The sequence below is a fragment of the Trichomycterus rosablanca genome, chromosome 5 (genome assembly GCF_030014385.1).
Source record: "Trichomycterus rosablanca isolate fTriRos1 chromosome 5, fTriRos1.hap1, whole genome shotgun sequence".
NCBI classification, from domain to species: Eukaryota; Metazoa; Chordata; class Actinopteri; order Siluriformes; family Trichomycteridae; genus Trichomycterus; species Trichomycterus rosablanca.
The window spans coordinates 19718798-19731902 of record NC_085992.1 but is presented as its reverse complement, the minus strand read 5'-3'; the positions used below and the strand labels follow the sequence as shown (position 1 = coordinate 19731902).

Below are 13105 nucleotides of genomic sequence, written 5' to 3'. Positions count from 1 at the left end.
GTGCTTATTACGTTCAGTATATGTACTGACCTGTGTCTATTGGTGTAGGGTCATTGTGCGCTTTCCATTGGCCCTTAACAAGAGCAGGACTCTTTCTGTTGCAGGTTGAATGTGTGCCAAGCTGTCCATTTCCTCCAAGACCAAAAGAATTTATCTTTCCAGAGGATGGGATGAATGCTAGGGTGTGCTGCCTTGCATAATAAAAAAAGTAAATTTACTAAAATTGTCTTGTAGCACTAATATATGCCGTTTGTGTAAAATCTATGAAATTAATTTGTAAGTGTAGCTCACAAAAGAACTTGCGCGCAGCCCCTCAAAACTTCGTGTACACAAAATGCTCATTTATGGGGTTTTTTTGTCCTGTAAAATTCTGATTGGTTTTGCTAGCTATCATTTTGCATGCTTTACATTGAAACAGTACTTAAATATATCCGAATATATTCCTACATTATGGCTTTGGATGTACACTCTCTCAACAAAATCAATACTGCTTGGGAACAGGAGTTTACTCAGCAGTGGTGGGACAGAGCAATAAGCAAAATACGTACATGCGCACCTTGATAAATGAAATAACAAAATGAAAGATAAGATAGTTCATATGTTCATCTGTCATATGTGCACAATGGACACACTTCTGATTGGTAATTTTTAACAGTAAAAAAACATTAAAAATTCTTTGAGAAAAATGAAATGTAAAAATTTTATACTTACCTACCACATGCGATTTGTGTAACTACATTTCCCATAAGCTCAAAAACCTTTCGGGGGTTAACCTCGTGGTTTGTGGTGTTGTGGCCCAGCTGGCCATAACCCCCAGCTCCAAATGTAAATACGCCTCCCTCCTAAAGCAATGAATAATCAAAACAATCTAAATTACTATGAAGGTACAAGACAAAGTAATGTCTCTTTGACTCTTAGTCTTAACAAAGCCTATCAGCATTGTTAATGCTTATAAGGTGTCACAGATAATCAACATCAAAGAAGAACTTTCTACACATGAAATCCAGACAGGAATCATGTGTCACCATTCATAGTTCAGATTTATTTGTGTGTGTGTGTGTGTGTGTGTGCATGTATTCATATACACATTACTGTGCAAAAGTCTTAGGCCACCATTAAATTAGTTGTTTTAGCAATCGTATAATTACCATATACAATGATTTCTCAGTCTCTTTATTAGAACACAATAAGAAATTATAGAAAATTCTATGGAGAAGAAGTCCAATAGGGAACTGGCTCACTATTTAGCAGCTTCATCATGATGCCAAGTTGACCTTCTACAGTCTAAAAAAGCTTGAAATGGCTGTTTTGAAAGGGCAGTAGCCAAGAAACCACTTTTATGCAGGTGGAACAGGGTGAAATTTCATTTTTTGGGTCTGTCTTGGTTCGGGGCTGCATTTTTGCCAGTGGTGTTGGTGATATTGTCCAATTTGCTGAGAACATAAATACTGAAAAGTACTGAAAGGTTTTATTTTACTATGCCACTGCTTATGGAAAGCACCTGATCGGGAATGGTTTAATTTTCAGCATTCATGATCTTATCAATTTGGATGAGATATAGGTTAACCAGTTAGGTTAAACTGAAATCCCTAACAATGATCCTAAAAACATGTCTCTGAACGTCCTTCAGTGGTCCAGGCAAAGCTCAGACTTAAACCTGGAGTGACCTGAAGATGGCATTTCATAGACACTCTAAAAGTAAATAAACAAAACTCTAAAAGCATGTTTTCATTCATTATTATGGGTGATTAAGTGTAGATTAATGGGTAAAACTTTTAACTATATTTATGCAAATTCAGATCCACAAGACAAAAAATCCTAAAATTAAAAAATTCAAGTAGCCTGAATACTTTCTAAATCCAGTGTGTATATACGTTATCATACTGGTCAGCAAAAGAAGTAATTATACATGAGGCACCACATGTTGGTGGATAAGTGGGTTTATGAGATTTAACTTATAAATCAGCAGTGTTAAATTTTAATCTGTTGGACTATATGATCACAGTTTTTTTTTTGTGAAGTGGCAAACCTCAACCCATCTTTTCTCTGTTTATAGTTATTTAAGACAAAATTACACATCAAAATATCTGTTTTTTCTGCCAACTTCAATAAAATATTTGAGAAAGACAACTTTCTTAGTTTGCATTTTAGCTGTGCCACAGTGCCTATATTGGTATTCTACAGCCACAGAATAGTATCTGAAAGAGGAAAGGAAGTCACCTTGGCGCAGCAAAACAACATTTACTGTCTATTCAAGCATAGCATATTTCGTTGTGCCTGGTAAATCTCGATCACTAAATAGTGAAAAGGAGCCGCATGCTAGTTTGTGGCATGGTTTTTGTGCACACAGCAAGAGTGAAGAGGTCAAGAGTGCAGTATGGAATTGGATAAGTCTAAATAGTAAGAAATAGGACAAAATATTACCCAGATAGATCCGAAAATTGCATCATTGATATAAGCTTTTACCTTTGTCAGTGCTGCAGTGTGATCCTCTCCACAGCATATAAAAACAACCCTTTGGGACCTGAGTGTTTTCAGTAAGGAAGGAAAACCTCGATCTATGCAAAAACAAGCAACAAATTCTTAGAATTGCTTAAGTAAATCAGAGATAAATTATATTCTTCAAATGAAATCTAACTTACCTTTATTATCATTCAAGCCTAGCTGACCAAACTTGTTTCGCCCCCAACCAAAAACAGCCCCAGAAAGAGAAAGTGCAAAACTGTGTGCACCTCCTGCCGAGATCTGGGCAAATGGGATGCCGACTAAAGACTGGATAATCTGTGGAGTTGGGACTGTTGGTCCCTCTTGACCCAAGCCTAACTGCCCATACCTGTTTTGCCCCCAGGAAAAAACTTGTCCTCCTATTGGAAAAAAAAGTTGAAGATGAAGAAAAGAAACCATTAAAAATAGCTAAACTTTAGAAGAGTTCTAATTCACCAAAATCCCAATTTTGTAAACACCTTAAACAGTCTAATTGTAAGTATGGTCAGTTAGCAGGTTGTGGTTGATTTAGTCATAATAACAATGTACTGTACAAATACCTGTATACATAAAATGAATATATAAAATAATCTTTCTTCTTATAAATGCCTTTTTTTCTGCAAGTTACAAATTTTCTGCCGTTATAACCCTGCTTGACATTGCTTGAGCAGTGCTAGCTCAGTGAGTAAAGTATTGGCCTAGTAATCCAGTGGCAGTTAAGGGTGTAAGGAACTGACATAGTAATTTAGTGGAAGCTCAGTGTCTAAGGTACTGGCCTAGTAGTCTGAAGGTTGCTGGTTCAAGCCCCAACACTGCAGATTTACCACTGTAAATCTTGCTGGCTCCTAACCCTCAATTTCTTGCATTGCATTAGGTCGCTTTTGATAGCATCTGCTGAATGCTGTATACTATGTAAAATGCTTGCTGCTACTACAGAGCAATATGATACTGTGAGCATTTAGTTCACTTACCAGATAAGAACTTACAAATTAAAGCAAATGTCACAAGTGGAATTTTATTCTAGTTGCAATTTTCTTGTTATAGATTTAACAGATTCAATAGGCTTTGTCATTTCAGCTATATACAAGTACATTTTAAAACAAAACAGTGTTCATCCAGGACCATGCTGCAGGACAGAACACAAGTGCAAACAGTACAAAATAACAATGCAGAACCTTAAAAAGCTGAGGGGTGGGAGCAAATGACAAGTGTGTTGTTGGCCACTACATAAATATAATATAAAATGTAAAACGATGAAAAACACTATACAGCAGAATTTACTATATAAGCAACAGTGTATGGTTTGTATAACAGCCCATATATCAAATCGCGTGCAAAATGCAAGTTATAATACAGTCACTGAGTGTGAGAGCAAAGTCCAGGAAACAAGACTGTGTGAGACTGTGTGTGTTTGTGTGTGAGTGAGTGTGTGAATATGTGGGTGTATGTGCGTGTGTGCAAATGATAAAAAAAATGCAAATTCTTTCAAATTCTGCTGACTAACACTATTTTGCACCTAAGTGACATAAGCTATGTTAGCTAGCTAAGCATAGATTTTACAGTGCCATTCTGGTGGGGCCAGATATCACTGACGAGATTAAAGTCAGGAGAATTTGTCAGGTTTTGGCTTGAAGGTGGATGAAAACAAAGGGCTAGAGCAACATTTAATTGTATAAGCCAACCCATGCCAAATGAAAGCGAAGTTCAACAGGATTTAAAGTGGCTGTGTCTGAAATCACACTCTAATGTAATGAGTAGTATGATTATTAAGCACTAGTTGTGTGATTTAGTTACAAACCATGTAGGATTTAGGATGTGCTTTGGAATGCAGCCAGAAAATCACATGTGAAGGATGTCCACATGAGTAATAAATCTTCTAATTTGACAAACATGTCAAATTAATTGTGACGTGTGTAAAACGTACATTTTTGTTCTAAACAGAGTATCATAAATTTGAATTCCTTTAGAAGTTTATTGTGATTTTCTGAAATTTTTGACAAAACAATTTTGTTTTCAGCTGTTCACAGAAGATCATTTGTCTCCATCTTGCCCTGTCCAGAACTTCCTTCAAACCAACTTGCATGTCCTCCCTCACTGCATTAATAGCCCTCTTTGGCCTTCCTCTTCTCCTCCTGCTTTGTGGCCACATCCTTAGTACCCATCTCACGATCGAACTCTCATCCCTCCTCTGCAAATGCCCAATCTATCTCATTCTGGGCTTGTCCTGACCTGCTGGTTGATTAGAGTGGACCCATCCTACCACCTGTCTATGCAAAATAGGAGCCAAAGCATTGTGTTGGGTTCAGGCAGCCGTAGCTTTCCATTTACATTTTTCAAGTACCAGGAGCTCTTCCTCCATAGACACACACCTCATGGAAAACAAGGCATCTCATTTATTCACCTTTTATGAACAGCATGAGGAAGCTGGGGACCTGTTCTACTATGGGCCCCCAAGGGGGCCAAAACTACCAAGACATACATGTCCCTTGCAAGTGTGTGAAAACATTTAATAGTAATGACTCCTAAGACTGGCTGGTGTTGACAAATACTAAACCTCATAAACATAATCAGCCATTTAAAAAGAGTAAACCAGTTTAATTCTAGTTTTGAGGTTCTATAAACCAAGTCTTATGTAGTCATTTTAATAAAAGAACATTAAACACCATACTTACTTCTAGAAAGAGCAAGAGAATGCCGATACCCACAGGCGACCTGGACAATGTGGACCTCTGAGAAACTCTTGATAGTTCTGCAGTTGAAGAATTTTATTTAATTAAGTATGATACATGGAACTAATAAAAAGCAACTATTACTGCTTTGTCATGGAAGAAGACATATGCTTTACCTAGGCACACGCACGTATTCCTCCATGTTGGCAAGGCCAAGCTGTCCATCAGAAGCCAGGCCCCATGCAAAAACTTGTCCATTGTCATTTAGAGCAAGAGTATGAGCCTCACCACAAGATACTGCAACAATGTTCTGAGCATCCAGTGCCATAACTTGTTCTATAGACATTTGAACAAAAATATAAAAAGGCTTTCTATTAGAATCCAACTCCACAAGCTGTTTTATGAAACGTTCAATATAACCTATGACAATGTGTATAATATAGAATAGCTAACGATACTGATACTAAAACAATGTCAATCATTTTATTTTACAATATGGCAGTTATGCATTTAAGGAACTTTGCTTTGATGACTTGTGAATAAAAATTGTCAACAGTGCTGTCAATACAAAACTTCCAACATGCAGCAAATGCCAAACAATTTAACAACATAAAACTGTATGTGGAAAAATGTAGGCAGTACAATTTACAGTCGTGGCCAAAAGTTGAGACTGACACAAATGTTGGTTTTCACAAAGTTTGCTGCTTCAGTGTTTTGAGATCTTTTGGTCAGATGTCTCTAGTCTAGTGTATACTGAAGTGATTTAAAACTTATGAAATACTTATAATTGTACAAGTTGTTATTGACAAATACATCAAGTTAATGCAAAGACTCAATATTTACAGTGTTGACCCTTCTTTTTTAATACTTTTGCAATTCGCCCTGGCAATGCCCAGGCCGCCATTGTAAATAAGAAGCAGTTCTTAATGACTTGCCTGGTTAAATAAAGGTTAAATAAAAAAAAATAAAAAAAAGCTGGATATCAGTTCATCTCAATTTTTGTGTTGTTGTTTTCTCCTGGAAGTTGCTTTTGGATGATGTTTTAATACCAATAACACTGTGAAAACCAACATTTGTGTCAGTCTCAAAACCTTTGGCCACATCAGTATTATTTACACGTGCTGAATAATAATTAGATAATAAATAAATCTAAAAGGTTGGGACATTTGGTAAAACGCAATAAAAGTTTTTTTAAACACCCCCTCAGACTTATGCGCAGTAGCTGACTGCTTCTTTGAACGTGGCAGGTCCATATGGACATCCATTTGTCTTTGTGCAGGTGCCATCGACCAGCCAGTGGAAGTTGTAATTTGCAGCAGTCATTAAGGTGCTCTTCGGCAATCCTACTTGTGGACGAGCCATTGAATGTCCATATGCACCTGGCCTGCCGGTAGCAAAGTTCAGATTCTGACTCGAGGTTATCTCTGGTGTCCTAGTGTGTTTTACTGCTGTGCCACCTTTCCACATGAAGCAAGTGACTTGGTAACAGGTGAGGGTATAATCATTGGGTAAAAAATGAAGATAAACCAAAGGCTCAGCCCTTGCAAGCATAGATGGGTTGTGGCCAAAATTCATATGAGACCTGTCACTTAAAAAATAAAATGTATGTGAAAGTTGTTAATAGTGGTGCAACAGTGTAACGCGCTAGCAAGTAAGAATCTCCGCAGAGGCACTGACATGGTTGGGAGTGCACAAAAACACAACTGCCGGTTTTTCAAAGAAGCACCAACTGGGACTGGTCCGGGTGCCTGCACAAGTTGGGGTGAAGTTACATGAAGCATAGCGTGGCTCTTTATGCTCGTTACGGCTGTGTGGTAACCCAACACTGGCAGGTGAAGGGAGGCGGCCACAGATTGGACATGTGTTGGTGGATTCACAATCAGGAATAAAAAATGACTTGATCTGGAGATAAATCCAAGAATCCAAGAAAATGCAGGAACAAAACTGAACAGAAGCAAACCACTGAAAGTGCTGTTTCCAGCGGCTTTAACTAGGGTTGCACTGAATGTTTTTTTGTGTTTTTTCTGTAAAGTGGACGCATATATTTGACGAAGTGTCTGTCATATATTTACCTGGTTTCTTGCGAGCCTTGTCATGCCCCAGCTGTCCCAGATCATTGCAACCACATGTGTACACAGTTCCATCCCCAAGTAGAAAGACAGTATGTCTTCTTCCGCAGCCTACATCTCTCACCAACTTTCCTTTAAAGAATTCACATTTGTGGGGCTCTGCTACAATCTCTTCATCAATCCCACCCAATCCAAGCTGGCCATATGATGCATTTCCCCAGCACAGCATGGCTACAGCGCACTCTGTCCTTACTTTTACTGGATGGTGTCTTTACCCAACACGTTTCAACACTGTAAAAAATTACAGACACATTAGCAACGGAAAACAGCAAGAATGATCTTAAAGATGTAAAAAAAAAAAAAATAAATAAAAAAAAATAATAAAAAAAATGTTTTATGTATGTATACAGGTGCTGGTCATAAAATTAGAATATCATGAAAAAGTTTATTTATTTCAGTAATTCCATTCAAAAAGTGAAACTTGTATATTATATTCATTCATTACACACAAACTGATATATTTCAAATGTTTATTTCTTTTAATGTTGATGATTATAACTGACAACTAATGAAAACCCCAAATTCAGTATCTCAGAAAATTAGAATATTACTTAAGACCAATACAAAAAAAGGATTTTTTTAAATGTTGGCCAACTGAAAAGTATGAACATGAAAAGTATGAGCATGTACAAGCACTCAATACTTAGTTGGGGCTCCTTTTGCCTGGATTACTGCAGCAATGCGTGGCATGGAGTCCATCAGTCTGTGGCACTGCTCAGGTGTTATGAGAGCCAGCTGAATGCGACAGCTGAAACCCATGTCTTGCATACGTCTGTGCGTGGTGGTTCTTGAAGCACTGACTCCAGCTGCAGTCCACTCTTTGTGAATCTCCCCCACATTTTTGAATGGGTTTTGTTTCACAATCCTCTCCAGGGTGCGGTTATCCCTATTGCTTGTACACTTTTTTCTACCACATCTTTTCCTTCCCTTCGCCTCTCTATTAATGTGCTTGGACACAGAGCTCTGTGAACAGCCAGCCTCTTTAGCAATGACCTTTTGTGTCTTGCCCTCCTTGTGCAAGGTGTCAATGGTCGTCTTTTGGACAACTGTCAAGTCAGCAGTCTTCCCCATGATTGTGTAGCCTACAGAACTAGACTGAGAGACCATTTAAATGCCTTTGCAGGTGTTTTGAGTTAATTAGCTGATTAGAGTGTGGCACCAGGTGTCTTCAATATTGTACCTTGTCACAATATTCTAATTTTCTGAGATACTGAATTTGGGGTTTTCATTAGTTGTCAGTTATAATCATCAACATTAAAAGAAATAAACATTTGAAATATATCAGTCTGTGTGTAATGAATGAATATACAAGTTTCACTTTTTGAATGGAATTACTGAAATAAATCAACTTTTTCATGATATTCTAATTTTATGACCAGCACCTGTATATGAACTCTGATCTTGTCTGGGAGTGAAGTTCAATACTGTGCACAAGACACAAGCAAGCAAGCTCAGCTACAATGGGGCGCGAGAAGCGGTTTTTACCCCGAAATAAAAAAAAAGAAAAAAATGGCAAAGCGAAAAAAATAATTTATATATTTTTTTTACAGTCATTGGGAAGAAGAGTTCTTTTTTACGACAGTGAAAGAAAAGTGTGTATGTTTTATTTGCGGGGTGACTGTGGCGCCGGCAGAGCAGCACAGTGTGGAGAGACACTTCAGTATGTGTCATAAAAACTATAATGTACATCGCAGTACATCGCAGCTTTAAAAAAAATACATAACTGATCATTTGTAGAAACATGGGACAGAGTTCATGATTTGTTCTAAAATGTTAAAAAGCTAGTGATAAGCACAAACATGATTTGACGATGTGCCAGTTAATGATTTCCTAAAAATGCTACAGATCATTAGTAAAAAAATAAAAAATGTGTGATTTGGATCAAAATGCTACAAATGTGTTTCCTACCATGCTAAATCATTGTTAATAATTATTGTGAGGAATCATTAACATTAACATGTGATCAGACACTCTCTTCACATATATGAATGTTTATTATTATTAAACATAATATTATAATTAATTATTAACTTTGTTATTCAGGAAGTTTGTATCAAACAAGTAGCCCTTCATATTACTCAGTACCCTTGAAGTAGCTCTTGACTTCCACGTTTGTCAGTCCTCAGAACATAATGTTTTCTGCTAAGTGTAAGACTAGCCTTTGGGTTCCTCTTGGTTTGTGTAGGGTTTTTTGTGACTTGAATGAGTCTACATTGCAATTGAAGAGAAATTTTAGTAGGCCACTTCTTTTTCTAATTGTAGCTATTGGCTCATACTGTGGTTCGCTAAAGCTTAAGAATGGACTTTTAACCATATCAGACCTATCTATTTTAATATCATCCCTTCTCATCTGCCTTTTAACATACTTTACATTTCTGAAAATGTTCTGTTTACATTTAACAGAGCTGACAGTAATTAAGTCTCAGGTGTGTGTAGTCTTAATTAAATCCTAACATTGAAACTACCAACTAAATGTAATTGATTAACTACAAGGGGGATTGCTCTTTCATACAAGGCCAGTTGGTGTTTAATAAATATTTTGTGTTTACTCTAGTTGTCTTGGGTTTGTTTAAATTAAAAATAAAATACAGTCTCATGTAAAGTTTTGCATGCAAAAAATTAAAGATTAACTGTCAGTCAGAATAGATATTGGCTTCTCATTGTCAATTCGATTATATTTTCAGATATTCCATGCAGGTAGCAAACCAATAATGAAGTATGTGGTACAGGCTTAGATGATAATTAAACAAACTTACAAAAAAGGCTGTTTTTAATTCCACCCATCCTCACTAGAAAGGCATATTTCAGTTACAAAGTCAATGTTTACTTTAAAAGCATATATTGAATATTAAAATGCAATAGATGTCTGTCATTTTAGAACAACATATGCTGTCATACTGACGCCTTTTTAGGATTGTCCTCCTTGTTTTAGCAGACAATGCCAAGCCACATTCTGCACTTCTGCCAAAAAGTGTGGCTTTATAGTGAGTGCAGGTGCTAGACTAGCCTGCCTACAATTCAGACCTGTCTCCTATTGAAAATATGTGGTTCATTATTATTATATACAAAAGGTCAGATTCACTGGAGTCTTATCCAATAAACACATGAAGGTAGGTACATTTGATCTACATATCAGAAGCTTATTTAAGTAAATGCATGTAATTTTGGTGATGAGTTAAAGTTAAACGGTAATCTGGTTATGCAGTAAGACCACAAAATTAAGTCAACATCCAAAGGTTTAAAAGTAACAGAATTGAAATTTTTGGTGGCCAAGTTTCAGTCCTCACTTAAATCAAATAAGGATTTGTTGTAGCTTAACCTAAAATAAGCATTTTGTGCCCAAAAATCAAGCAGTGTGTCTTAAATTCAAACCGGTTCTACAAAAAAGGCTACAATTCCTTCACAGGGATGTAATACACTTCTATTAAGTTTAGTTGCAGACATTGCTACTATGAGTAGTTGTAATCAGTGATTAAGCTAATGTTTTGCTAATTGTGTTATATTTTTACTCAAGTTTCCCTTATAATAATTTGAAATCATTAAATGTGCCAAAAAGGAAGCAATTAGAACAGGGGTGGCAAAATCTAACATTAAAAAAATAAAACAAATGACAGACATTTCGCAATTAAGTATTTTAAAATTTTAAAAAGTTTTATTGTTTAATTTGCAATCCAAAATACTAGTGAAGATAATTTACAGCAGATTTACACCAGTTACATCACATCTGGATTAAACTCTGGCGGCCTAGGGACACAGATGAAGGAGACTCCTATATTGTTTATGAAAAAATACGATTTAAAACAAATAAACAAAACAGAAATTTACAGAACTTAATTAAATCCATATTTAACACTCAGTTTCTATAAATTTACATTATTCACTATTAAATTCAGTTTTAAATGGGCCAGTACACTTTGTGTAAATGACTTTTTCGTGACCGATTGAATTAAACTTTTAATAAAAAAAAAATTTTCTACTTTCATTCTTCATTTTTTTAACGTTTACATTTGTTCTAGTCAATGTAGCTCCGAATGTAATTCCATTTTTTGTCTAATACAATGTATTAATCAATGTATCATTGAAGTCAAAGATTTACATGCGGACACCTGATCATAAGCTAGTTAGACATTCCATTCCAAGACCATAAGCAAATAGCAATTATTTCCAATTTTTTTGGACTTGAAATGAGAACAGTACAAAGAAAATGTATGTAATGTTTTAACTAATAAACCTTTTGTTTTTGTCAGACAGTTGGAATGTTTACAGACAATTCAACAATGTTGAGCTTGGTAAAGGGCGCTATATAAGTTAAACTTATTATTATTGATGCTTAGGTGGCGCAGCAGTAAAAACACACGCTGGAACCAGAGCTGGGGTCTCAAATACATCGTATTGAATCTCAGCTCTGCCTTGCTGGATGAGAACAATGATTGGCCTGTTATTCATACGGGCGGGACTAAGCCGGATGGGGTCTCTCTCATGACTGGTGCAATTACGACCTCTGCTGGCTGATTGATGGCGCCTGCACAGAGATGAGAAAAGAGTGCTCTTAGACACCCTCTGTACACGCAGCTATAAGGTGATAAGATGCATACGGCATGCTGCCCACGTGTCGTGTCCTCAATCAGAGCAGAGATCGGCATTGGTGGAGAGGAAGCATGATGCAATGGGGCAATTGAACGCGCCAAAAAGGGAGAAAACGCATTAAAAATTTTTTATTATTGTTGTTGTTGTTATTATTATTATTGTATTTCAAAGTGGATTTTTCCCCATTTTTGCCACTCACACTTTAAAATGCTCTAAACATTTTTAGTAAGAGACAGTATAACAGGGACTGCCCGCAGGTCAGTCTTTTAGTTTTTCCCCAATTCAATTCCCTTCCACTAAAATAATGCTGCAAGCACCACCTCCAGTGCTGGCTGAGAAGGGCTGAGAGTATCATGTGCCCCCTTTTAAGCAATTTTGCACTAGGAAATGTTCTTCTTAAACTATTGGACATCTTGCACAAGTTTTTTTTTTTTGCAAAGTAGTGAATATCAACTTATCCCTGTCACATGACACATTACATGTTTATTTTTTTACCTTTTTACTTCAATTTTTAGGTCTAACACTGTCCCTCTCTCAACTTTTTTGGAATGTGTTGCAGGGACACACAAATAAGGAATATATTTACAAAAATAAATATTATTGATATAGTAAAACATTTAATATACAACTCTAAATCTGAAAAAGTTGAGACATTATGGAAAATGCAAATAAAAATGAACTTTTATTTCATTGCAGACAGTATAAACCCAGGATATTCCATGTTTTGTCGGCTCTTCTTCATTTCATTTGTGATTATACATCCATTTTTGCATTTCAGGCCTGTAACACACACCAAAAGAAGTTGGGACAGTAAAGCATTTACCACTTTGTATAGTTGCCATTTCTACCACAACAAAAAAGATGTTCTGGCACTGACGATACAAAGAAATGTAGTCTTTCAGGTTTTATTTTGTCCCATTCTTCCTGCAAATACGTCTTAAGGTGTTTTACAGTACAGGGTTGTTGTCGCATTTTTTCATTTCAAAATTCTCCAAACATTTCCTATTGGAGACTGATCAAGACTGGAGGCAGGACAGTCCAGTACCTGTACCACTGTACCATCTTCTTTTGCAGCCATGCCTTTGTAATGTGTGCAGAACGTGGTTTTGAATTGGCTTGTTGAAAAATGCATGGACGTCCCTGGGAAAGATGTCGTCTTGAAGGCAGCATATGTTGCTCTAAAGTCTGTGTACTTTTTTGCATTAATGCTGCCATCACAGAAGTGTAAATTACCTT

General features: G+C 36.5%; 1 protein-coding gene across 2 annotated transcripts in view; it reads right to left on the bottom strand.

Annotated features, from left to right (window-relative positions):
- herc4 (HECT and RLD domain containing E3 ubiquitin protein ligase 4) overlaps positions 1 to 13105 on the bottom strand; it is a 44700-nt gene that overhangs the window by 25581 nt on the left and 6014 nt on the right. For both annotated transcript variants that reach the window (XM_062995812.1, XM_062995813.1), the window contains 7 exons: positions 7226 to 7513; positions 5330 to 5489; positions 5157 to 5233; positions 2643 to 2864; positions 2467 to 2558; positions 712 to 842; positions 31 to 191 (listed from right to left, as the gene is read on the bottom strand). In XM_062995812.1, coding sequence (XP_062851882.1) covers positions 31 to 191; positions 712 to 842; positions 2467 to 2558; positions 2643 to 2864; positions 5157 to 5233; positions 5330 to 5489; positions 7226 to 7451 — 1069 coding nt within the window. In that variant the 5' untranslated portion in view covers positions 7452 to 7513. The remainder of the gene's footprint in view (positions 1 to 30; positions 192 to 711; positions 843 to 2466; positions 2559 to 2642; positions 2865 to 5156; positions 5234 to 5329; positions 5490 to 7225; positions 7514 to 13105) is intronic.